The sequence below is a fragment of the Coregonus clupeaformis genome, chromosome 14 (assembly GCF_020615455.1).
Source record: "Coregonus clupeaformis isolate EN_2021a chromosome 14, ASM2061545v1, whole genome shotgun sequence".
Taxonomy (NCBI): domain Eukaryota; kingdom Metazoa; phylum Chordata; class Actinopteri; order Salmoniformes; family Salmonidae; genus Coregonus; species Coregonus clupeaformis.
The window spans coordinates 19,343,698-19,370,968 of NC_059205.1; the positions used below are offsets into that span (position 1 = coordinate 19,343,698).

The window sequence follows — 27,271 nt, forward strand, 5'->3', positions numbered from 1 at the left end:
AACATTATTCAGGTCCATGCTTGCTCAAGAGAGAAGAGAAGAAAACAACTAGCGCTTGTGGAATCAAGCTTCATTCAGAAGGCATATATAATCATCACTGTCTATCAATGTAGGTCTAGTGATCAGTGTTTTATAATAAGACAACAGAACGCAGCAAGAAGAAAATAACACCGCTAATGCTTTATTCATCTCCAACTCGTCACACATTATTGAACACATACAAAATGGTTTATAAATGAGCATATATACCACAACAACCCGAGAGAGTCCAACACTTACAGAGCTTGCAGCGTTCGAGGGTTGGAAGGCAGGATGGTGAAGGTCTTAATCTCTAGCCAGATCAGGGAAGTACATTTTCACAATGTTACAAGATTGGGAACTCACAAACCCAGATGTATACACGACACACACACTGCCTCCAGCCCAGCACACTGATATGTTATATATATATATATTATTTCCTGTACTGTATATACACATTTTATGTAAACTAGAGTATGTCCAGCAGAATGGTTATTGATAGTATAAACATTACTTATTTAATATTCATATTTCAGTAGAGGATGTCTTCACAGCGTAGCCTACATTCCAGCAACCGGTTTTCTGTGATGCTCCTATTCCTCCTCGTTCTTGGTCTCTGGAGCTTCGGTCTCCTGTGGAACCTCATCTTTCACCTGTGTCTCCATGGGCTCCACCACCTCCTCATTACCCTCTGAATCTCTCTTTGTCATTGTGCCTGCTTTCTCACTGTCTGCTTGGTCAAAGTAATCTTTCATGGCTTGTTCGTATAGCTCGTAAGGAAACTGTCCCATCGCCTGAGATTGGGTGTCGCGTTTGCTGATCGTGCTGGGGTACTTAGTTAATATTTTGGCTGCCAGAAATGTAATCATCTCATCTTCCTCCGCCTCATCATCGTTGTCAGATTCTCTCTTAAAAGGCATCTTGTTGAGCTCCGACATAAATATGTTTTCCCTTCGGCCAGATGAGGCTGGGACTTTTGGAGCAACCGCAGGAGGCGGTGCTGGTGCTAAAATTCTCGCCGGTGCGAGTGGTGCTAAAACCCTGGGCGGGGCAGAAGCACTCTTGAGTGGCCGCCGACTCACAGGATAGTCATTGCTGATGGTTTCCATTTCGATGATATTCAGGAAGTTTTCCTCGTCCATGTCTTCAGGAGCATTTTTGACTGGCAGTCTCCGGCTGTAGTATCTGATCTTCGGTTTACTGCTGGTCCTGTAGCGGGGGGAGGCTTGTGGGTGATGGTCTAGTTTTCTGATTTCCTCGGTGATCAGCATATCGATAAGGTCCTCCGGGGGGATGTGGAGTTTGAGGGAGATCTCTAACAGCTCGTTCAGGGCCTGGGGGTCCACCAGGGGGTGGCGGATCACTCTCTTTATTTGCTCTCCAGCTTGCCTCTTGGCTGTCTCATGTTTGCTCATCCCCAGGATCTTCAACAGGTAATAATCTACTAGTTTAGTATCTTCCTCTGGGTCCTCTTTATTCTGGCTGGCCCTGCGCTGCATCTGCATTCCGTCGCCCTCCTCTTCCTCCTCCTCGTCATAGTTCTGCAGAGCCCTGTCGAACTCCTCGTGTCTCCTGTTCACCACGTCCTCAGTCTCGACATTCTCCTCTACGGGAATCCACTCCTCCCCACCCGCCACGTCCTCGTAGGCCAGGTTCCTCAGACTGAATAAATCGTCAACATCGTCAAAGATTCCGCGCTTCTGGCTGTTGGAGGTGGATAGTTTCCCCTGCTCTTGGAAGATGGATCGCAGGTTGGTGAGGCTCTGAGGGGTGTATTTTTCATTCAGTTCCTCTGTGGCGCGCTTGGCGCTGTCTCTATTTTCCTCGTCCTCGAACATCAGCGGGTACTTCTTGTGCGGCCTCGGAAAGCCACCGTAGGCAGGCGCGTTCACGGGGCTGCCTGTGTTGGCTGAGGGGTGCTTGTGTGCGCGGCGGTCGTTCCCCGGCACCACAAGGGCGGGTCTGGGGGGACTAGCGGGCTGCTCCTGGAGGGTCCTGAGCAAGGCTCTCACCAGCTGCTCAGCCGGGATGTCCTGCTGCCTCTGGGCCGGTGGGGAGGACTGCCTTTCGGGTGCGCCTTCGCCCTGGAGAGAGGCAAGCTGGAGGAGGATGCGGAACTTCTGGTCTCTTGTTGGCTTCTCTCGCTCTCGGCCCCCGTCTGTCCGCTGCTTCAGGCTCTCGATGTACTCCAGGGCTTTGATCATGTCGGAGCTGGGTGGGTAGACAGCGGGTTGCCGTTCTTCTGCCTCCCCACCTCTGAGCCTGTGGTGGCGGGGGAGGGACGCGCCCTGCACGGAGCACGCATGGAGGAGGCAGGCGAGAACAACAGCTTTTCCTGTGGATAGCTTGGAGAGTGACAGCATCTTATTATAGCCTGTTGAGAGAGACAAAGTGATGAGTTCAATAAAATGATATGCCTAAACACAGGGGTGTCAGGCACCCATTCTTTTAGAGGGGGCACAAAGTATTTGAAGATGGAGAATTTAGCATTTTTCAAACACCTGAAACAGCTTTTTCCTGCAATCCAGCCATAATCATTATGCCCATCATTTTTAAAAATATTTTTCTGCATAGGTTATCTAAGCAGACCTCTTTACCTATTCAATTATAATTTTAATAAATTATGCACATTGATTCTGTAGCCCTTTCCTGCATTCAAATGACCTAGCTAGTGGCCTCATGGGTGGAATGTTATTCATATTTTTCAAAATCCAGTGTTTATATTTCTAACGGTTTTGTTATATTTCAGTCTTCTGTGATGTAAATAAAGTGTAATATTGGGATGCAAATTCAAAATTGAATACATTTCAACTCTACAGTGCATTCAGAAAGTATTCAGGGCTCTAACTCCTCTAGCTCTACAATGAGATAGGGTGCAGGCCAGGCAGCAGGCTGTTAGCCAGCCTGCCAGCTTAGTGGAGTCTGCCACTAGCACAGTCAGTGTAGTCAGCTCAGCTATCCCCATTGAGACCGTGTCTGTGCCTCGATCTAGGTTGAGCAAAACTAAACATGGCGGTGTTCGCCTTAGCAATCTCACTGGAATAAAGACCTCCTCCATTCCTGTCATTATTGAAAGAGATCGTGATATCTCACATCTCAAAATAGGGCTACTTAATGTTAGATCCCTCACTTCCAAGGCAGCTATGGTCAATGAACTAATCACTGATCATAATCTTGATGTGATTGGCCTGACTGAAACATGGCTTAAGCCTGATGAATTTACTGTGTTAAATGAGGCCTCTCCTCCTGGTTACACTAGTGACCATATCCCCCACGCATCCCGCAAAGGCGGAGGTGTTGCTAACATTTACGATAGCAAATGTCAATTTACCCCCCCAAAAATGACTGCGTTTTTGTCTTTTGAGCTTCTAGTCATGAAATCTCTGCAGCCTACTCAATCACTTTTTATAGCTACCTCCTGGGCCGTATACAGAGTTCCTCACTAAATTCCCTGAATTCCTATCGGACCTTGCAGTCATGGCAGATAATATTCTAATTTTTGGTGACTTTAATATTCACATGGAAAAGTCCACAGACCCACTCCAAAAGGCTTTCGGAACCATCATCGACTCAGTGGGTTTTGTCCAACATGTCTCCGGACCTACTCATTGCCACAGTCATACCCTGGATCTAGTTTTGTCCTGTGGAATAAATATTGTGGATCTAAATGTTTTTCCTCATAACCCTGGACTATTGGACCACCATCTTATTACGTTTGCAATCGCAACAAATAATCTGCTCAGACCCCAACCAAGGACCATCAAAAGCCGTGCTATAACTTCTCGGACAACCCAAAGATTCCTAGAGGCCCTTCCAGACTCCCTCCACCTACTCAAGGACGTCAGAGTACAAAAATCAGTTAACGACCTAACTGAGGATCTAAATTGAACCTTGCGTAATATCCTAGATGCAGTCGCACCCCTAAAAACAAAAAACATTTGTCACAAGAAACTTAGCTCCCTGGTATACAGAAAATACCTGGATATGCTTAACACCCCGGCCGTCCTACAATCTAAACTAGATGCCCTCAATCTCACACAAATTATCAAAGAACCTACCAGTTACAACCCAAAATCCGTAAACATGGGCACCCTCATAGATATCATCCTGACTAATTTACCCTCTAAATACACCTCCGCTGTCTTCAACCAGGATCACAGCGATCACTGCCTCATTGCCTGCGTCCGTAATGGGGCCGCGGTCAAACGACCACCCCTCATCACTGTCAAACGCTCCCTAAAACACTTCAGCGAGCAAGCCTTTCTAATTGACCTGGCCCGGGTTATCCTGGATGGATATTGATCTCATTCCGTCAGTAGAGGATGCCTGGTTGTTCTTTAAAAGCGCTTTCCTTTCCATCTTAAATAACCATGCCCCATTCAAAAATTCAGAACTAAGAACAGATATAGCCCCTGGTTCACCCCAGACTTGACTGCCCTTGACCAGCACAAAAACATCCTGTGGCGTACTGCATTAGCATCGAACAGCCCCCGCGATATGCAACTTTTCAGGGAAGTCAGGAACCAATATACACAATCAGTTAGGAAAGCAAAGGCTAGCTTTTTCAAACAGAAATTTGCACTCTGTAGCACTAACTCCAAAAAGTTTTGGGACACTGTAAAGTCCATGGAGAATAAGAGCACCTCCTCCCAGCTGCCCACTGCACTGAGGCTAGGAAACACTGTCACCACCGATAAATCTACGATCATTGAGAATTTCAACAAGCATTTTGCTACGGCTGGCCATACTTTCCACCTGGCTACCCCTACCCCGGCCACCAGCTCTTCACCCTCCGCTGCAACTTGCCCATGCACGCTTCTCCTTCACCCAAATTCAGATAGCTGATGTTCTGAAAGAGCTGAAAAATCTGGACCCCTACAAATCAGCTGGGCTAGACAATCTGGACACTTTCTTTCTAAAATTAGCCGCCGAAATTGTCGCAACCCCTATTACTAGCCTGTTCAACCTCTCTTTCGTATTGTCTGAGATCCCCAGAGATTGGAAAGCTGCCGTGGTCATCCCCCTCTTCAAAGGGGGTGACACTCTAGATCCAAACTGTTACAGACCTATATCCATCCTGCCCTGCCTTTCGAAAGTATTTGAAAGCCAAGTTAACAAACAGATGACCGACCATTTTGAATCCCACCGTACCTTCTCCGCTATACAATCTGGTTTCCGAACTGGTCATGGGTGCACCTCAGCCACGCTCAAGGTCCTAAATAATATTATAACTGCAATCGATAAAAGACAGTACTGTACAGCCTTCTTCATCGACCTGGCCAAGGCTTTCGACTCTGTCAATCACCGCATTCTTATTGGCAGACTAAATAGCCTTGGTTTCTCAAATGACTGCCTCGCATGGTTCACCAACTACCTCTCAGATAGAGTTCAATGTGTCAAATCGGAGGGCCTGTTGTCTGGACCTCTGGCAGTCTCTATGGGGGTGCCACAGGGTTCAATTCTCAGGCCGACTCTATTCTCTGTGTATATCATTGATGTCGCTCTTGCTGCTGGTGACTCTCAGATCCACCTCTATGCAGACGACACCATTTTGTATACATCTGGCCCTTCATTAGACACTGTGTTAACAAACCTCCAAACGAGCTTCAATGCCATACAACACTCCTTCCGTAGCCTCCAATTGCTCTTAAACGCTAGTAAAACTAAATGCATGCTCTTCAATTGAACGCTGCTTGCACCCGCCCACCCGACTAGAATCACTACTCTCGGCGGGTCTGACTTAGAATACAGTGGGGAAAAAAAGTATTTAGTCAGCCACCAATTGTGCAAGTTCTCCCACTTAAAAAGATGAGAGAGGCCTGTAATTTTCATCATAGGTACACGTCAACTATGACAGACAAAATGAGGAAAAAAAATCCAGAAAATCACATTGTAGGATTTTTTATGAATTTATTTGCAAATTATGGTGGAAAATAAGTATTTGGTCAATAACAAAAGTTTCTCAATACTTTGTTATATACCCTTTGTTGGCAATGACACAGGTCAAACGTTTTCTGTAAGTCTTCACAAGGTTTTCACACACTGTTGCTGGTATTTTGGCCCATTCCTCCATGCAGATCTCCTCTAGAGCAGTGATGTTTTGGGGCTGTTGCTGGGCAACACGGACTTTCAACTCCTCCAAAGATTTTCTATGGTGTTGAGATCTGGAGACTGGCTAGGCCACTCCAGGACCTTGAAATGCTTCTTACAAAGCCACTCCTTCGTTGCCCGGGCGGTGTGTTTGGGATCATTGTCATGCTGAAAGACCCAGCCACGTTTCATCTTCAATGCCCTTGCTGATGGAAGGAGGTTTTCACTCAAAATCACATGATACATGGCCCCATTCATTCTTTCCTTTACACGGATCAGTCGTCCTGGTCCCTTTGCAGAAAAAACAGCCCCAAAGCATGATGTTTCCACCCCCATGCTTCACAGTAGGTATGGTGTTCTTTGGATGCAACTCAGCATTCTTTGTCCTCCAAACACGACAAGTTCTATTTTGGTTTCATCTGACCATATGACATATGACATTCTCCCAATCCTCTTCTGGATCATCCAAATGCACTCTAGCAAACTTCAGACGGGCCTGGACATGTACTGGCTTAAGCAGGGGGGACACGTCTGCACTGCAGGATTTGAGTCCCTGGCGGCGTAGTGTGTTACTGATGGTAGGCTTTGTTACTTTGGTCCCAGCTCTCTGCAGGTCATTCACTAGGTCCCCCCGTGTGGTTCAGGGATTTTTGCTCACCATTCTTGTGATCATTTTGACCCCACGGGGTGAGATCTTGCGTGGAGCCCCAGATCGAGGGAGATTATCAGTGGTCTTGTATGTCTTCCATTTCCTAATAATTGCTCCCACAGTTGATTTCTTCAAACCAAGCTGCTTACCTATTGCAGATTCAGTCTTCCCAGCCTGGTGCAGGTCTACGATTTTGTTTCTGGTGTCCTTTGTCAGCTCTTTGGTCTTGGCCATTGTGGAGTTTGGAGTGTGACTGTTTGAGGTTGTGGACAGGTGTCTTTTATACTGATAACAAGTTCAAACAGGTGCCATTAATACAGGTAACGAGTGGAGGACAGAGGAGCCTCTTAAATAAGAAGTTACAGGTCTGTGAGAGCCAGAAATCTTGCTTGTTTGTAGGTGACCAAATACTTATTTTCCACCACAATTTGCAAATAAATTCATAAAAAATCCTACAATGTGATTTTCAGGATTTTTATTTCTCAATTTGTCTGTCATAGTTGACGTGTACCTATGATGAAAATTACAGGCCTCTCTCATCTTTTTAAGTGGGAGAACTTGCACAATTGGTGGCTGACTAAATACTTTTTTTCCCCACTGTATGTGGACAACTACAAATACCTAGGTGTCTGGTTAGACCGTAAACTCTCCTTCCAGACTCACATTAAGCATCTCCAATCCAAAGTTAAATCTAGAATCAGCTTCTTATTTCGCAACAAAGCCTCCTTCACTCATGCTGCCAAACATGCCCTTATAAAACTGACTATCCTACCGATCCTTGACTTTGGCGATGTCATTTACAAAATAGCCTCCAACACTCTACTCAGCAAATTGGATGTAGTCTATCACAGTGCCATCCGTTTTGTCATCAAAGCCCCATATACTACCCACCATTGTGACCTGTACACTCTCATTGACTGGCCCTCACTACATATTCGTCGCCAAACCCACTGGCTCCAGGTCATCTATAAATCACTGCTAGGCAAATCCCCGCCTTATCTTAGCTCATTGGTCACCATAGCAACACCCACCCGTAGTATGCGCTCCAGCAGGTATATCTCACTGGTCATCCCCAAAGCCAACACCTCCTTTGGCTGCCATTCCTTCCAGTTCTCTGCTGCCAATGACTGGAATGAACTCCAAAAATCTCTGAAGCTGGAGACTCTTATCTCCCTCACTAACTTTAAGCATCAGTTGTCAGAGCAGCTTACCGATCACTGCACCTGTACACAACCCATCTGTAATTAGCCCACCCAACTACCTCATTCCCATATTGTTATTTATTTTGCTCATTTGCACCCCAGTATCTCTATTTGCACATCATCTTCTGCACATCTATCACTCCAGTGTTAATACTAAATTGTAATTATTTTACACTGACCTATTTATTGCCTTACCTCCATAACTTACTACATTTGCACACACTGTATATAGATTTTATATTTTTCTATTGTGTTATTGACTGTACGTTTTTGTTTATCCCATATGTAACTCTGTATTGTTGTTGTTTTTAATCGCACTGATTTGCTTTATCTTGGCCAGGTCGCAGTTGTAAATGAGAACTTGTTCTCAACTGGCCTACCTGGTTAAATAAAGGTAAAAAAAAAAATTAAAAATAGGTTCCGTTTTAGGACCACTATTATTTTCACTATATATTTTACCTCTTGGTCATTCGTAAACACAATGTTAAATTTCATTGCTATGTGGACGACACACAGCTGTACATTTTGATGAAACATGGTGAATCCCCAAAATTGCCTACCCTGTAAGCCTGTGTTTCAGACATAAGGACGTGGATGGCGGCAAATGTTTTACTTTTAAACTCAGACAAAACAAAGATGCTAGTTCTATGTCCCAAGAAACAAAGAGATCTTCTGTTGGATCTGACAATTTATCTTGATGGTTGTACAAATGTCTAAAAAAATATGTGAAGGACCTCAGCGTTACTCTGGACCCTGATCTCTCTTTTGACAAACATATCAAGAATATTTCAAGGACAGCTTTTTTCCATCTTCGTAACATTGCAAAAATCAGAAACATTTTGTCCAAAAATGATGCAGAAAAGCTAATCCATGCTTTTGTCACTTCTAGATTAGACTACTGCAATGCTCTACTCTCCGGCTACCCGGATAAAGCACTAAATAAACTTCAGTTAGAATCTGCTAGAATCTTGCTAGAATCTTGACTAGAACGAAAAAATTTGATCATATTACTCCAGTGCTAGCCTGGCTTCCTGTTAAGGCTAGGGCTTATTTCAAGATTTTACTGCTAACCTACAAAGCATTACATGGGCTTGCTCCTACCTATCTCTCCGATTTGGTCCTGCCGTACATACCTACACGTACGCTACAGTCACAAGACGCAGGCCTCCTTATTGTCCCTAGAATGTCTAACCAAACAGCTGGAGGCAGGGCTTTCTCCTATAGAGCTCAATTTTTATGGAATGGTCTGCCTATCTCGACCTTTAAGTCTTTACTGAAGACTCATCTCTTCAGTAGGTCCTATGATTGAGTGTAGTCTGGCCCAGGGGTGCGAAGGTGAACGGAAAGGCACAGGGGGCTAGGGTCAGTCTGTTATATCTGGTGTTATTCTCCTGTCTTATCCGGTGTCCTGTGTGAATTTAAGTATGCTCCCTCTAATTCTCTCTCTCTCCCTCTCTCCCTCCTCTCCCGGAGGACCTGAGCCCTAGGACCATGCCTCAGGACTACCTGGCCTGATGACTCCTTGCTGTCCCCAGTCCACCTGGTCGTGCTGCTGCTCCAGTTTCAACTCTACTGCCTGCGGCTATGGAACGCTGACCTGTTCACTGGACGTGCTACCTTGTCCCAGACCTGCTGTTTTCAACTCTCTCTCTACTGCACCTGCTATTTCAACCTCTAAATGCCCAGCTATGAAAAGCCAAGTGACATTTACTCCTAATGTACTGACCTGTTGCAACCTCTACAACCACTGTGATTATTATTTGACCCCGCTGGTCATCTATGAACGTTTGAACATCTTGGAGAAAAATCTGGCCTTAATGGCCATGTACTGTTATAATCTCCACCCGGCACAGCCAGAAGGGGACTGGCCACCCCTCAGAGCCTGGTTCCTCTCTAGGTTTTTGCCTTTCTAGGGAGTTTTTCCTAGCCACCGTGCTTCTACATCTGCATTGCTTGCTGTTTGGGGTTTTAGGCTGGGTTTCTGTATAGCACTTTGTGACATCTGCTGATGTGAAAAAGGGCTTTATAAATATATTTGATTGATTGATTGATATTCAGACCCCTTTCCTTTTTCCACATTTTGTTACGTTACAGCCTTATTCTAAAATTGATTAAATAAATGTTTTCCCTCATCAATCTACACACAATATCCCATAATGACAAAGCGAAAATTGGTTTGTAGAAATTTTAGCAAATGTATTAAAATATAAAAAACTGAAATACCTTATTTACATAAGTATTCAGACCCGTATTCGGGGGAGAAGGGCCTTGAAGAAAAAAAACAATTGAATCCATTTTAGAATAAGGCTGTAACGTAACAAAATGTGGAAAAAGTCAAGGGGTCTGAATACTTTCCGAATGCACTGCATATCTGACATGGTACAGGTGTCTTCTTTTTTGTAAGCCCATAACCATGTGTGTGAGGTGTATACTTTTGTTTGAAAGTAGATTTGTTTAAGACTACCAAGAAAGACTCTGTGTGACCCTGATTTAGCCCACTGCAGTAAAATTAAGAACTTTTATGCCTTAGGAGTTTAGTACAACTGCTACACTTGTATATAGTATCACAGCCCAAGAATTAAAGCAATTTTAGTATTTTCTGAAGTTTAGCAACCTTGCCAGCAGGCATGCTTGCTAAGATACAGGTAACGATCAAAGTAAAGGAAACACTTGAGTGTATGAGGGATACAAAGTATATTGAAAGCAGGTGCTTCCACACAAGTGTGGTTCCTGAGTTAATTAAGCAATTAACATCACATCATGCTTAGTAGGGTCATGTATAAAATGCCCATTTGGCCATTATTTTGGCTACCATGGCTAGAAGAAGAGATCTCAGTGGCTTTGAAAGAGGGGTCTCAAATGAGCATAGGGGGTTTAAAGGTGGGTGTGTCTGTCTGTCTGTCTGCCACCAGATCTCAACCCAATTGAACACTTATGGGATATTCTGGAGTAGCGCCTGAGATAGTGTTTTCCGCCACCATCAACAAAACACCAAATGATGGAATTTCTCTGAAGAATGGTGTCGCGTCCCTCCAATAGAGTTCCAGACACTTGTAGAATCTAGGCTATGCCAAGGCACATTGAAGCTGTTCTGGCAGCTTCCTTTATTTTGGCAGTTACCTGTATTTTAACTTGATTGATATCTTGAAATGGCTTGGTAGCTAGTTATGAGGTTGGGAGACTGGGGATCTATTTAGCTGGCTAGCTAAAGCCAACTTCATAAATATTGCTAGGTGGCTAGTATTACAGAGAAACAACAAAACATTTTAGTTTTTATTTATTCATCAATAAGGAATAAACAGGCTGCATAGCTTGATCAAATTCATTTACAAACATACCTCCTGCAAGTCCTGCCCATCACCAGCAGCTAAAATCAAATCAAACGCTGTGTGTGTCACTTGACACTCTCTCTCCTCCGCTGATGATACTGTCTGTACGCACTAGAGTATCTAGCATCCTGCCTAGCATATCTTTGCTCCATGGTGCACCTTGGAAGGAACCACTTACTAGGGAGGGTGTGACCCCTCCGCAAAATACCAAAATACCCTGAGAGATCTTTTTATAAATAATTATGATAAAACGTGGGCTTAAAAATGAAGTTTAATCATTAATTCAACATCTGAAAAACAGGACAAATCTGAGAGGGCACGTGCCCTATTTTCTTATCTGAGATTCTATCTTTACAATTCTTAGAATCTTTTAAGACTCTTTAAGAATGTTACAACCACACACTCATGCGTCCAATGTAAATAATTATTTTAATGAAAAGTCCCCAATGTTTGGGCAGAATCCAGTTTTCAAATGTTGCCCAGTTCATTGATAATTCCTAGACTATAAGTGATTATGCAATGCACAAATTATAAAAAGTTGGAGAAGTGGCCTATATTTGTGAATCATTCTGTTTTTAAATGACTATAGCATACATCACAGGATGAGTCACTGGCCGTTGTCAGGGCAACCTTTAGCTTGTGGCTGCCTGTCTCCAACCCTTAATCTCTATTAAAACCCATATTAAACCAATTTCTGAAGGATAGAATCAGAATTACTTCACATCTCAATTTTGCCCAGTGACAAAATACATTAATAGACTATTTGGCATGCATCACAACAACACACAGCTATCACTTATTCAAATCAATTCCAAGTGATTGCCGAGATCTGATAAGAGATGAGAACTTGAGTGGAGAGATGAGAGAGAAAATCAAAACATGGAATGCTAGAAAGCCCACACATTAACCTACACAACATCTTAGTCTTTGTTTGAGAGATGATAAAAGTAATATGCATGAATTTTTACCTTTGGCTTGATGCTCAGACAAGAGTAGTGAAAGTGTTTAGCATCTCCTCCCAGTCTTAGCACGAGCGATTCTGTTTTCAGAACCAGGACAGCTCCCCGCGATATATGAAGCAACACCTGACTCGCGCGTCATCACAGCAGCACGCACGCACGCAATAACCAGTCTTTGGAAATCCATAATAATAAATTATTTAGGCTTATGATATGGCATGCTAAGAAAGCTAATGTGCTCAAAATAGATATGGATGTTCTGTTTCTAGCTGTATCAATTCTTATCTAAGCCCTATTCATAATTCCCATTGAAAAAGTGGTGGACTATTTTTGTGAAAATGCTTGTCCCAATTAGCTTTGTGAAGGCCACTAGCTATCACTGTGACATCAATTCTTATATCATTAAATTGTGTAGCTTCATTAACCACCACATTCAGATTGCAATTCTTGTATTTGCTAATGAGGCACACATTTACTCAGCAAGCTATAAAAACTACAACTGTTTATTGACATCCATTGCAATGATTTGCACTAATGGGATTACAAGAACAACAAGGCGTCACAGGGTGAGGTCGTATCCTCTCCTATTATACCCGCCCCTCTCAGGAGATAAGGGGTTAAACTCCTGGTGATGACTCACGCGCTGAACCCACTACGGAGGGGCGGCGAAATCGCTGTCGCAGTTCTCATTCTCTCTCTCTCGCTCTGTCTGTGCGGAGGAGAGATGCCGGTAATAAATCAATGCATCTACCGGCACGCTTGCGCTCCACCTGGGATATAGTCAATAGGGGAGAGTTGGGTATGTTGAGGGATTTCTTACATTCAGCATCACTATGTCAAGGAAAATATAGTATTCTTTCTTATGAAGGCATCTGTACTGAACAAAAATATAAACGCAGCATGTAAAGTGTTGGTAAATGTTTCATGCACTGAAATAAAAAATCACAGACATTTTCCATACACACAAAAGGCTTATTTCTCTCAAATGTTCTGCACAAATTTGTTTATAACCCTGTTAGTGAGCATTTCTCCTTTGCCAAGATAATCCATCCACATGTGTGGCATATCAAGAAGCTGATTAAACAGCATGATCATTACACAGGTGAACCTTGTGCAGGGGATAAAAGGCCACTAAAATGTGCAGTTTTGTCACAACACAATGCCACAGATGTCTCAAGTTGAGGGAGTATGCAATTGGCATGCTGACTGCAGGAATGTCCACCAGAGCTGTTGCCAGATAATGTATTGTTCATTAAATCTATCATCATTCTAGAGAATTTGGCAGTACATCTAACCGGCCTCACAACCACAGACCACGTGTAACCACGCCAGCCCAGGACCTCCACATCCGCCTCCTTCACCTGTGGGATCGGCTGAGACCAGCCACCCGGACAGCTGATGAAACTGAGGAGTATTTCTGTCTTTAATAAAGCCCTTTTCTGGGGAAAAACGAATTATGAGTGGGCCTATGCCCTCCCAGGCTCACCCATGGCTGAACCCCTGTCCAGTCATGTGAAATCCATAGATTAGGGCCAAATGAAATTATTTAAATTGACTGATTTCCTTATATGAACTGTAACTCAGTAAAATCGTTGAAATAGTTGCATGTTCAGTATACATATATTTCAGGATGTTGTGTACCTCTGAATTCATGTAAACATATGTTTTGAAAACATAGCTTGTCCAACAACAAAAAAAGTGGTCTCTTGGCACAACTTACCCCGGGTATGGGGTAAATTGAGCATAGGGACAGGGTAAGTTGAACCACCTTGGGGTAAGTGGGTGATGGTGCTGGTAGGTCAACATTTAATTCAGATCTCTCTGTTCAATATCGCGTAAGTCATCACCAGGGGTTTAACCCCTTATCTCCTGAGAGGGGCGGATATGGTCCTCTGTTGCTCAACTGGTAGAGCACGGCGCTTGTAACGCCAAGGTAGTGGGTTCGATCCCCGGGACCACCCATACACAAAAATGTATGCACGCATGACTGTAAGTCGCTTTGGATAAAAGCGTCTGCTAAATGGCTTATTATTATTATTATTTACCCTTCCATTTCTCTGCTATTATACACTGAGTGTACAAAACATTAAGAACACCTTCCAAATATTGAGTTGCCCCCATTGAGTTGAATGGCACACATACACAATCCATGTCTCAATTGTCTCAAGGATTTAAAATCCTTCTTTAACCTGTCTCCCCTTCATCTACACTGATTGAAGTGTATTTAACTAGTGACATCAATAAGGGATCATAGCTTTCACCTGGATAGTCTGTCATGGAAAGAGCAGGTGTTCAAAATGTTTTGTACTCTCAGTGTTTAATAGCCTTTAACGTCGATGCAGGGAGTCAGGAAGCAGGTGCAGTTAGTGAGTTTAATAATAATGAACGATACAAAAACAAGAGAACCGTCAGACAAGGAAACATAACCAATACTGCCTGAAGTGTGATGCTAGGGAGTGCTAGATAAAGGGGGAGTAATCAGGGTAGTGGTGTACGTAATGAGGGTTGCCAGGTGTGCGTAATGATGGGTTGCCAGGACCGGTAGTTATATTGAGAAAAGGGTTCAGAATATTAGGGATCAATTAAATAAAGCCATGTAAATACACGCATATTCATCTCCTTTTCAGCACCAATTGGTAGATAAATAAATAATCTACAAGATCAGAGTATTTTTTAAGGTTAGGAAAGTATTTATGAGTTATAAAAAAAACAAGGTTTGGAGAGCCTTTATTAACAAAATATATTGGTGAATAAAAAATGCTGTGATTTGATTAATCCTGAAAGTTGCCATATTAAATGGTTCAATCCATGAAATATTGGAAAGTGAGAAAAGTGTACAATAGTCTCTATAGTAGTCTATAAATCTACCTTAGTAGTCCTCACTAATCATGGAACTGTGATGACAACGGTCCTGTCGTCATGAAACGTGCGCCAGGCTCCAGGTTTAAACTGTTATTTATGGTCTGCGTTCCATAATGATTCAAAGAGGCTACATGTCCCAAATTATTGCACAAGTTGTAATACGTTAGCCTAATATGATCCTATGATCCACCATTGCTAGCGATCCTCAAGTGACAGCGGAAAGAAAGGTAAACTAAGGATGTAATGTAACAAGGTAAACAATGGGCCACATGTCATTGATGACAGGGTAAACAATGGGCCACGTCTATCCGAGCCTCAATCCATTTTCTTTGCAAAATGCTCTCATGGTCAACAGAGCTGATCATGGACTGTTGGTTATCAGACAAACAGCAGCAATGCACAATTGTATTTCTATTGTTTTGTAACTAATTACAGAATAGAGTTTACTGATACACTTCATCACAAGAATTACTAAAGCCTGAGTCACCTTAGAAGCTTAGACATTAGGGAATGTACATGAAAACAGCATACAATAAGTGTACTGGACAATTTATTGGTGACTCTGCATTAGCATTATAAATTACAATATGTTCAGAATTGTATGTATTTATCAGGCATTTAATGGATAATTTACAACAGGCCAGCATAGCCAAAATATTGATAATTTGACACAAAAATAATGATTAGAGCCATAAGCCTAATATAGGCATCCGGTTGCCCTACAGTGAGCAGCAGGACCCATTGATTCATACAATTTGTAACACTCATCCCCCGTCTGAACGCTTGACTCCCGAGTGGCGCAGTGGTCTAAGGCACTGCATCGCAGTGCTAGCTGTGCCACTAGAGATCCTGGTTCGAGTCCAGGCTCTGTCGCAGCCGGCCGCGACCGGGAGACCCATGGGCGGCACACAATTGGTCCAGCGTCGTCCAAGGTAGGGGAGGGTTTGGCCGGCAGGGATGTGGGTTCGTTTCCCATGGGGGGCCAGTATGAAAAAATAAAATAAATAAAAATAAGTACATGTACTTGGATAAGAGCGTCTGCTAAATGACGTAAATGTAATGTAAATGAAAAAAACTATACAAAGTAACAAAATGTTCTCTCTCAGATCGCAATTTGTGTCTAAAATAGGGTTGTCAAACTATTATTTTTTTGCTTTGGGGAGGGTTGTGTGGTTTTTTATTGGGCACAGGGGAGGAGTTTTTTTCCCTCGCTAACATTTGCACATTTGCAGGTTTTACTATATAATTTCAATCCATCCTAGCCAAATTTCCTCATCAGCTTGCATGCGCCTTCCCTATATCAAGGTGTTTTGGTACTTCCCTTATGCACTACGCTTTTCCATGTGGTACATTTTACTATACCACAGGTCAGTATAGTCTACCAATCTAACGGTCTATCCTGCCCTCTATCCACCATGCATAGTGACAATAGTGGTAGGTGGATCATTTGTCAATAGGCTAACTAGAAATCATACCACACATAAAAGCATTCAAAGCTGCATCAATTTTCAAAATGAATTGACAAGAACAAATAGGAATAGCTGAGAGGCAGTGGACAGGCCAGGTGCATCATTGCGAGTGAAAGAACAGTGAAGACATGAAACACACAGCTCAAAAAGCTCCCCTATTGATCTTGGTTAGGGACAATACGATTATCCTACCTAGACTAGCCTACAACACCACAATGCAATGAATAATTGTATTATTGTTTTCAAGTGAGTACAAAATTCTACTCTAGGCTGCAGTGAAAATGTAATTTGAATAACGGAGCAAAAACCCTGTGATTTGAATGTTTCATTATATTTGGATCCGTTGTGGGTCTTCTCTCGACAGTTTATAAGGTCTAGAAAGGCACAGTAACAGGCCAGTCTGGCTGTATTTTTACTTCTGATACTGAATGCGTTGTCTGTTTCAGATCCTCATTCTCCCAAGTCTTCCTATAATAATGTGGCCACATATGCTCATGGCAGGCCCAGTTATTCAGGAAAGCTTAATATGCACTCTGCCTCCTCTCCAATCAGAGCGGCTATTCTTTGCGCACCTATAACCTAACGCTTCAATATAGCCTAAATATGTATTATTTAACTTTTAAAATGTATTACCTTTTATATGTGGCATAAACACAACCAGTCACAATGTTTTAATCTGATTAGGCTACTTCAAAAGTCTCTTGTAGGCATGCACACATTCAACCAAAATATAATTCCAGCATCCTCAAAATGGCTTGACATTAACCAGGTTTCCAACCTTTTTATGCAGTAAAGTAGCCTACATGTTGGATAAAAATGGTAATGACATCATGAAAAATCATGCCGTTATTAGGCTACAGATGATCTAGAACTTCACAGGGTTGTGAAAGTGCCTTTCAGCAAATACCAGAGTGGGCACATTCTCTATACCTACACAACATTTTTTGGGACAAAACCACCAGTAGGCCTAGAGTTGAAAATGCCAAGGAAATTCATTTAACTTGTATTTTTTATTCGGTACATGGGAATTTAACCACAAAAGTTATTTTTATGTGCACTACGTATTTATACACATACTTTAATCTGCAACAAGTCAATTTGATGGAAACACAACTCTGATGGGAAAATGCACCAGGGCCGATAAAAAAATGAAAAGCCAATAAATAAAATTGTAGCTGGGCCAAATTGTCAAGGAGAGGCTGTCTATCATAGCCTACACCATTCTCTATACTATTCTCTCACGGCTTGCGGGCATGCGAGCCTGCTGATGAGGAGAGAGAATGAGAGAGGAGCCTTGGCCTAGGCCACTGTTGATTGTGAAACTGGAGGCCTTTTTCATTGAAGTAAAACAAAAGATAATTTCCTCTATTATGATATATCATTGTTGTTATTGTAAGCATTTTTATTAATTATAAATCGAAAGCAGTTTTTTAAATATGCAAAACCTGTTTTGTTTAATTCTGTTGAGACATTTTCTTTGGCCAAATTAAGTTCCAACTGTAATGCTGAGTTTGCCGCAATATACAGTGAGGGAAAAAAGTATTTGATTCCCTGCTGATTTTGTACTTTGCCCACTGACAAAGACATGATCAGTCTATAATTTTAATGGTAGGTTTATTTGAACAGTGAGAGACAGAATAACAACAAAAAAAATCCAGAAAAACGCATGTCAAAAATGTTATAAATTGATTTGCATTTTAATGAGGGAAATAAGTATTTGACCCCTCTGCAAAACATTACTTAGTACTTAGTGGCAAAACCCTTGTTGGCAATCACAGAGGTCAGACGTTTCTTGTAGTTGGCCACCAGGTTTGCACACATCTCAGGAGGGATTTTTTCCCACTCCTCTTTGCAGATCTTCTCCAAGTCATTAAGGTTTCGAGCCTGATGTTTGGCAACTCGAACCTTCAGCTCCCTCCACAGATTTTCTATGGGATTAAGGTCTGGAGACTGGCTAGGCCACTCCAGGACCTTAATGTGCTTCTTCTTGAGCCACTCCTTTGTTGCCTTGGCCATGTGTTTTGGGTCATTGTCATGCTGGAATATCCATCCACGACCCATTTTCAATGCCCTGGCTGAGGGAAGGAGGTTCTCACCCAAGATTTGACGGTACATGGCGCCGTCCATCGTCCCTTTGATGCGGTGAAGTTGTCCTGTCCCCTTAGCAGAAAAACACACCCAAAGCATAATGTTTCCACCTCCATGTTTGACGGTGGTGATGGTGTTCTTGGGGTCATAGGCAGCATTCCTCCTCCTCCAAACACGGCGAGTTGAGTTGATGCCAAAGAGCTCCATTTTGGTCTCATCTGACCACAACACTTTCACACAGTTCTCCTCTGAATCATTCAGATGTTCATTGGCAAACTTCAGACGGGCCTGTATATGTGCTTTCTTGAGCAGGGGGACCTTGCGGGCGCTGCAGGATTTCAGTCCTTCACGGCGTAATGTGTTACCAATTGTTTTCTTGGTGACTATGGTCCCAGATGCCTTGAGATCATTGACAAGATCCTCCCGTGTAGTTCTGGGCTGATTCCTCACCGTTCTCATGATCACTGCAACTCCACGAGGTGAGATCTTGCATGGAGCCCCAGGCCGAGGGAGATTGACAGTTCTTTTGTGTTTCTTCCATTTGCGAATAATCACACCAATTGTTGTCACCTTCTCACCAAGCTGCTTGGCGATGGTCTTGTAGCCCATTCCAGCCTTGTGTAGGTCTACTATCTTGTCCCTGACATCCTTGGAGAGCTCTTTGCTCTTGGCCATGGTGGAGAGTTTGGAATCTGATTGATTGATTGCTTCTGTGGATAGGTGTCTTTTATACAGGTAACAAACTGAGATTAGGAGCACTCCCTTTAAGAGTGTGCTCCTAATCTCAGCTCGTTACCTGTATAAAAGACACCTGTGTCACACCCTGGTTCTGGGACTCATTATGTTGAGCCAGGGTGTGTGCATTCTATGTGTTTATTTCTATGTTGGTAGTTCTGTTGTGTCTATTTCTAGGTTGTTGTATTTGGTTGTTCAAATGACTCCCAATCGGAGGTAACGAGTGTCAGCTGTCGGCTCGTTATCTCTGATTGGGAGCCATATTTAAACTGTGTGGTTTCACCTTGTGTTTGTGGGTTTTTGTTCCGTGTTCAGTCATTGTCACTGTGGACTTCACTATCGTCATTTGTTTTGTTGTTTTCGTGGTTGCTTTAATTTAATAAAGTCAACATGTTCGCTCAACACGCTGCGCCTTGGTCCGCTTCCTTAGACGATCGTGACAGAAAAACCCACCAAAAAAGGACCAAGCAGCGTGTCCAGGAGCAAGGAGACTGGACATGGGAGGAAGCGCCGGGTAAGGAGATCGAGAGGCTGGCGATGGCCCAGGTGGGCAAATCGTGGTCCTGGGAGGACATGCTCGGGGGCAAGGGACCTTGGGGGAGGATCAAGGCCCTGGCGAGAGAGGAGCAACGGCGTCAGCAGGGCCATCGTCGGAGGGACGAGAGGCAACCCCAAAAAGTTTTTTGGGGGGGGCACATGGCTTGGGCGGCTGGGCAGCAGGAGGCTGCCACAGGGAGACGTGGAGAGAAGGCTACCGGATTACGGGAGCCATTGGCAAGTAGAGGGAGGGAAGCAGTTGAGGCACGGCGTGAGAGACTGAGGTGTGTTACCAGTCCGGCCCGGCCCGTTCCTGATCCCCGGTTAAGGCCAGTGGTGTGTGTTCCCAGTACGGACTGTTCCTAATCCACGCACCAAGGCCACGGTGTGCGTCGCCAGTCCAGCCCGGCCGGTTCCTGCTCCACGTACTAAGCCTACGGTGTACGTCGCCAGCCCAGCCCGGCCTGTTCCTGCTACTCGCATCAAGCCTACGGTGTGCGTCGCCAGCCCAACCCGGCCTGTTCCTGCCACTCGCACCAAACCTACGGTGCGCGTCGCCAGCCCGGTCCGGCCTGTTCCTGCCACCCGCACCAAGTCTACGGTGCGCGTCGCCAGCCCGACCCGGCCTGTTCCTGCCACTCGCACCAAACCTACGGTGCGCGTCGCCAGCCCGGTCCGGCCTGTTCCTGCCACCCGCACCAAGTCTACGGTGCGCGTCGCCAGCCCGACCCGGCCTGTTCCTGCCACTCGCACCAAACCTACGGTGCGCGTCGCCAGCCCGGTCCGGCCTGTTCCTGCCACCCGCACCAAGTCTACGGTGCGCGTCGCCAGCCCGACCCGGCCTGTTCCTGCCACTCGCACCAAACCTACGGTGCGCGTCGCCAGCCCGGTCCGGCCTGTTCCTGCCACCCGCACCAAGTCTACGGTGCGCGTCGCCAGCCCGACCCGGCCTGTTCCTGCCACTCGCACCAAACCTACGGTGCGCGTCGCCAGCCCGGTCCGGCCTGTTCCTGCCACTCGCACCAAGCCAAGGGTGCGAGTCGTCAGCCTGGTCCAGCCCGTTCCTGCTACTCGCACCAAGCCAGGGGTACGAGTCGTCGGCCTGGTCCAGCCCGTTCCTGCTACTCGCACCAAGCCAAGGGTGCGAGTCGTCAGCCTGGTTCAGCTCGTCCCTGCTACTCGCACCAAGCCAAGGGTGCGAGCCGTCAGCCTGATCCAGCCCACTCCTGCTACTCGCACCAAGCCAGGGATGCGAGTCGTCAGCCTGGGGAGGCCCGTTCCGGCTCCACGCATCAAGCCTAGGGTGCGTTTCGTCGGCCCGGTCCGGCCCGTTCCTGCTCCCCGCACCAAGTCTGTGGTGCGTTTCGTCAGCCCTGTCCGGCCCGGTCCCGCTCTCCGCACCAAGTCAAGGGTGCGCTTCGTCAGCCCGGTCCGGCCCATTCCTGCTCCCCGCGCCAAGGCAGTGGTGCGCGTCGTCAGCCTGGTAAGGCCCGTTCGTCCTCCACGCACCAAGCCAGGGGCGCGTGTCGTCAGTCCGGCTCCGGCCAGCGGGGCTAGACAGGACCAGGGGTACTTTGGGGGGTTGCAGAGGAGGTGGGGATCAAGGCCGGAGCCAGAGCCACCGCCGAGGAGGTATGCCCGCCCAGCCCTCCCTTGTTTAGCCCGTATTGAGGCGCGGTCGCAGTCCGCGCCTTTAGGGGGGGGTACTGTCACACCCTGGTTCTGGGACTCATTATGTTGAGCCAGGGTGTGTGCATTCTATGTGTTTATTTCTATGTTGGTAGTTCTGTTGTGTCTATTTCTAGGTTGTTGTATTTGGTTGTTCAAATGACTCCCAATCGGAGGTAACGAGTGTCAGCTGTCGGCTCGTTATCTCTGATTGGGAGCCATATTTAAACTGTGTGGTTTCACCTTGTGTTTGTGGGTTTTTGTTCCGTGTTCAGTCATTGTCACTGTGGACTTCACTATCGTCATTTGTTTTGTTGTTTTCGTGGTTGCTTTAATTTAATAAAGTCAACATGTTCGCTCAACACGCTGCGCCTTGGTCCGCTTCCTTAGACGATCGTGACAACCTGGGAGCCAGAAATCTTTCGGATTGAGAGGGGGTCAAATACTTATTTCCCTCATTAAAATGCAAATCAATTTATAACATTTTTTACATGCGTTTTTCTGGATTTTTTTTAATGTTATTCTGTCTCTCACTGTTCAAATAAACCCACCATAAAAATTATAGACTGATCATGTCTTTGTCAGTGGGCAAACGTACAAAATCAGCAGGGGATCAAATACTTTTTTCCCCTCACTGTAATAGCCTGCTCATATATTCTCTATAAACAATGGCTTGTCTTACTTTTGATATTACCCTAATAAAGTTTATAAACTTTTGTGAAGGTTTGGTATGGTGTGGCTATTACTAAGCTTTATCTACTACAAGCCTATGATATGTGCACCGGAGCTCCAACTGACAGTTGAACTTGAGGTGAGGAAGAATGTTTCATGCCTACCAGAGCTACTCCTATAATCTAACAATATAATGCTTATCTTTGTACAAAATATTCTGATAGAAAATGTATGAATTCAACTCCTGTAAGTCTATACTCCTGAGTGGCGCAGTTGTCTAAGGCACTGCATCGCAGTGGTTCGAATCCAGGCTTTGTCGTAGCCGGCCGCGACCGGGAGACCCATGGGGCGGCGCACAATTGGCCCAGCGTCGTCCAGGGTAGGGGAGGGAATGGCCGGCAGGGATGTAGCTCAGTTGGTAGAGCATGGCGTTTGCAACGCCAGGGTTGTGGGTTCGATTCCCACGGGGGGCCAGTATGAAAAAATAATAAATAATAATAATAATAATAATAATATAATGTATGCACTCACTAACTGTAAGTTGCTCTGGATAAGAGCGTCTGCTAAATGACTAAAATGTAAAATATCTGTATAGCAGATGCAGTAGCCATCTGACATAAAGAAATGCATGTTGGTGTCGTAGCATGCTGCTGGCATATCTCTCCCTCTCTCTGGGGATAGGCCTAAGCTTCTCTTCCTTTAGGAGAAATAAAACGAGAATGGAATGGACTCTACCTACATGTGTATTTATCCTACTGTTTTCACAAAACAAATGTTAATGGTTTTTTTAAACAAAAAAGCAAAAAAAGGGCAAATTAAGTAATACAATCAAAATCTTGACACACAGGTCCATGTATGCACGCATGCAAATCAGTTTGAAATCAAATAAAAATCATCTGCTTTGGGACATCACAAGGACCTCTGTTAGCTGGTTGATCCAAGTCTTAATGGAGGGAAGAAATGTGTTGTGTTGTGCTGTTGTGTTATATCATACAGTGGACACCTAAGCCTATAGGCCTATGCATGCAATGCCTTGATGCATTTAGTGTTCAAATCTCCTACAGCTGAACCATGAGGTGGACAATTATTGTTTTAGGAAACTAGCCTAAAAAACTATAAAAAAAATTGGCTATAAAGTTTTGCATATGCTACACATCAAAACCAAATGAATAGTGTTTTTGTCATTTGTTATAGGCTGTTTTTAAGGACATGTAAATGTGCCTCATTTGGCCAATATGCCTCGTTTATTGATGACGCTGGCTGCGCCAAGTTGGATCTGAATGCATATGGATGTCAGGTAAATTTCTCAAATGTCTGGTAAATTAAAATCTTCTTGGTCACATTGTCCGGCGCCAAATTTTCCTAAAGCAAACCCTGTAATGCTCATATTGTTTATATGCAGATTGTAGAATATTTGCATGAAAATCTGTTGCCAATTGGATGGAAACCTAGCTATAGACACCCTAAAGACTGGCAAGTGCGCTAGTCCAGTGTCCCTTTGATTATGTCTGCACATCATGGTTCACCAGCAGCCCCAAACATCTGAAGAATAAGCTACAGATTAGGGTTGAACATTTTTCCTGTATTTTACAAATGTTCCATCCTGAGAATAACCTTTCTCCTGTATAACCTGGTATTTCCAGCCTAAACCAGAAGTGTCATTTTAAAGCATATAAAGCATATGTCTGGATATGATAAGAGCTTTGATTGGCATGGAAATACAAATGTGATGCTACCAGAGCCTGATGAGCCATACATTAAAGACATTTTATGAGCCAAATGATTGTGCCTTTATTCAATACATAGCCTAACATATTGTAAAGTGGTTAACATATTGTAAAGTGGTTATCCCACTGGCTATAAGGGGAATGCACCAATTTGTAAGTCGCTCTGGATAAGAGCGTCTGCTAAATGACGTAAATGTAAAATGTAAATGTATTATAGCCTACTGCACATTAGCAGGACAGAAAAACATAAAAGCCCATAGATGTAGCGATGCTCTCTTGGGTAAGTAAATGAAACAAACTCCAGTAAGCTAATCTTTTTGAGTGTGTACTGTATTGTATTATACTGTGTTACATGGACTGGAATTACACACCTCTTTCAAACCATGAACCTGGGAGAGAACATGTGATGCTGGAGCAGGACATGCGGCCTACAAAGTTACAATTATAGGCTAGCGAATTTGATATTAATTTTGAAATACAATAAGGCCCATTTTACATTTTTATCAATAGTAGGCTGATGCATGCATACCTTTCATAATATTCCCCTAATGTTGTGCGACGTGCGTATTAGCCAACATCCTCTTTCTCTATTGTTGCATCATTCCTTCCTTGCTTTCAACAGTTAGCCTGAATGAAATGTTTAGGTGTCCTGATCTTCATCATTGTAATGGCATGCTTGAATAATATAGGACTAGAATGAGATGCAGATGGCTTTCTTTTCTCTTCAAGAAGATTGAATGGTTACGGGTCTGAACAAATAACTGCTATAGCCTACCACCATCCCGTGTTCTCTCTTCTTTCAAACTCCACGGCCCGTGGCCGTGAGTTCTATTGGCTGCTGTATTTAACATTCAGCAAACAAGAGCTTGCATCCCTCTTCCAATGGTCTATTAGTATAAGAAATGCTAAAAATAAATTATTTCAGCAAGGCCAGTGGAGCACATGGTGCGTATTGCTTAAGCGAGAGAGGCTATAAGTTAGAAGCTTATGCATAGCCCATCATTCATTAGATAAATATAAGGCAAATAACTGCATTGAATTTATTATCTGAAATTATTACCTGAAAGAGGTAGGCTAGGACATATATAAATATACACACAGTGCATTCGGAAAGTATTCAGACCACTTGACTTTTTCCACATTTTGTTACTTTACAGCCTTATTCTAAAATTGATTAAATTGTATTTTTCCCCCTCATCAATCTACACACAATACCCCATAATGACAAAGCAAAAACAGGTTATTATAACTTTTTGCAAATGTATTAAAAATAAATATTTACATAAGTATTCATACCCTTTACTCAGTACTTTGTTGAAGCGCCTTTGGCAGCGATTACAGCCTCGAGTCTTCTTGGGTATGATGGTAAAATCTTGGCACACCTGTTTTTTGGGGAGTTTCTCCCATTCTTCTCTGCAGATCCTCTCAAGCTCTGTCAGGTTGAATGGGGAGCGTCGCTGCACAGCTAATTTTCATGTCTCTCCAGAGATGTTTGATCGGGTTAAAGTCCGGGCTCTGGCTGGGCCACTCAAGGACATTCAGAGACTTGTCCCGAAGCCACTCCTGCGTTGTCTTGGCTGTGTGCTTAGGGTCATTGTCCTATTGGAAGGTGAACCTTTGTCCCAGTCTGAGGTCCAGAGCGCTCTGGAGCAGGTTTTCATCAAGGATCTCTCTGTACTTTGCTCCGTTCATCTTTCCCTCGATCCTGACTAGTCTCCCGGTCCCTGCCAATGAAATAAATCCCCATAGCATGATGCTGCCACCACCATGCTTCACCGTAGGGATGGTGCCAGTTCTCCTCCAGACGTGACCCTTGGCATTCAGGCCAAAGAGTTCAATCTTGGTTTCATCAGACCAGAGAATCTTGTGTCTCATGGTCTGAGAGTCCTTTAGGTGCCTTTTGGCAAACTCCAAGCGGGCTGTCATGTGCCTTTTACTGAGGAGTGGCCACTCTACCATAAAGGCCTGATTGGTGGAGTGCTTTAGAGAAGGTTGTCCTTCTAGAAAGTTCTCCTATCTCCATAGAGGAACTCTGGAGCTCTGTCAGAGTGACCATCGGGTTCTTGGTCACCTCCCTGACCAAGGCCCTTCTCCCCCGATTGCTCAGTTTGGCCAGGCGGCAAGCTCTAGGAAGAGTCTTTGTTGGTTTCAAACTTCTTCCATTTAAGAATGATGGAGGCCACTGTGTTCTTGGGGACCTTCAATGCTGCAGAAATGTTTTGGTACCCTTCCCCAGATCTGTGCCTCGACACAATCCTGTCTCAGAGATCTACGGACAATTCCTTAGACCATTGCCAAGAGTGTGCAAAGCTGTCATCTAGGCAAAGGGTGGCTACTTGAAGAATCTCAAATATAACATATTTTGATTAGTTTAACACTTTGGTTACTACATTATTCCACATGTGTTACTTCATAGTTTTGATGTCTTCACTATTATTCTACAATGTAAAAAAGAGTAAAAATAAAGAAAAACCCTTGAATGTGTAGGTGTGTCCAAACTTTTGACTGTTACTGTATATTAAATAATTCTCCCTCTAGCTCATCATTGTCTGCAAATTAGCTACGTTAGCTAATGTTACAGTCCTGTATTGAACACTGAAAGCCATCAGCTAAATCCTATAGCTAGCTATCTTTTAGATACACACTATCAATCAATTTCGCCTATGCCATGGTAGTCACTGCTAGACTGGTATCTACCTTCAGCAGAGTAAACATGTTTGTCTGTTTGTTCCATCTTTGACTAACGTTAGCTAGCTAACGTTAGCTAGCTAACGTAAGCTAGCTAACGTAAGCTAGCTAACGTTAGCAAATAAGAGTATCTCAATCTGGTAGCCTATTCCACCCTTGTCTGGAAAACACTGTTACTAAAAATAGAATTGTCGCTATAGCTAACTCACTCGTGGTGTGTTGGTAGTAATTATGAATGTGTATAAATTGTCTATGGTTGGTTAGTTGGTTCTCAGCTGGCTAGCAATCTTTCTGCCAATTCAGTGATGCTAACTAGCGAACAGCAAGCTGACAATATTGAAATGTCCATGTTAGGTGTGCTAAGCTTGGGTAGTGTTTGTTATGGTGTTACAGGTACTTTGATGTAGCCTGAGGACCACAGAATACCTTCCAGACCATGTAATCAATTTAGTCTACCCCTTTTCTCTTTCCCATGCTACTATTGACAACAATGATCTCTCAAAGTCAATGGGCTGGGGGAGGTTTACAGATAGGTCTTGGAGATGAGGAAGGTTAGAGACAGTAAATGTATTATT

The 27,271-nt window shown here is 44.0% G+C and overlaps 1 protein-coding gene across 1 annotated transcript; it reads right to left on the reverse strand.

Moving 5' to 3' along the window:
- Positions 1-159: 159 nt before the first annotated feature.
- On the reverse strand, positions 160-12,352 carry LOC121581613 (secretogranin-2). Its single transcript, XM_041897106.2, has 2 exons — positions 12,260-12,352; positions 160-2,395 (listed from the first exon to the last, which is right to left on the reverse strand). Exon 2 carries the CDS (start codon positions 2,382-2,384, stop codon positions 615-617), a length of 1,770 nt encoding a protein of 589 aa, XP_041753040.1. The 5' UTR covers positions 2,385-2,395; positions 12,260-12,352; the 3' UTR covers positions 160-614.
- Between the last annotated feature and the right edge of the window lie 14,919 nt (positions 12,353-27,271).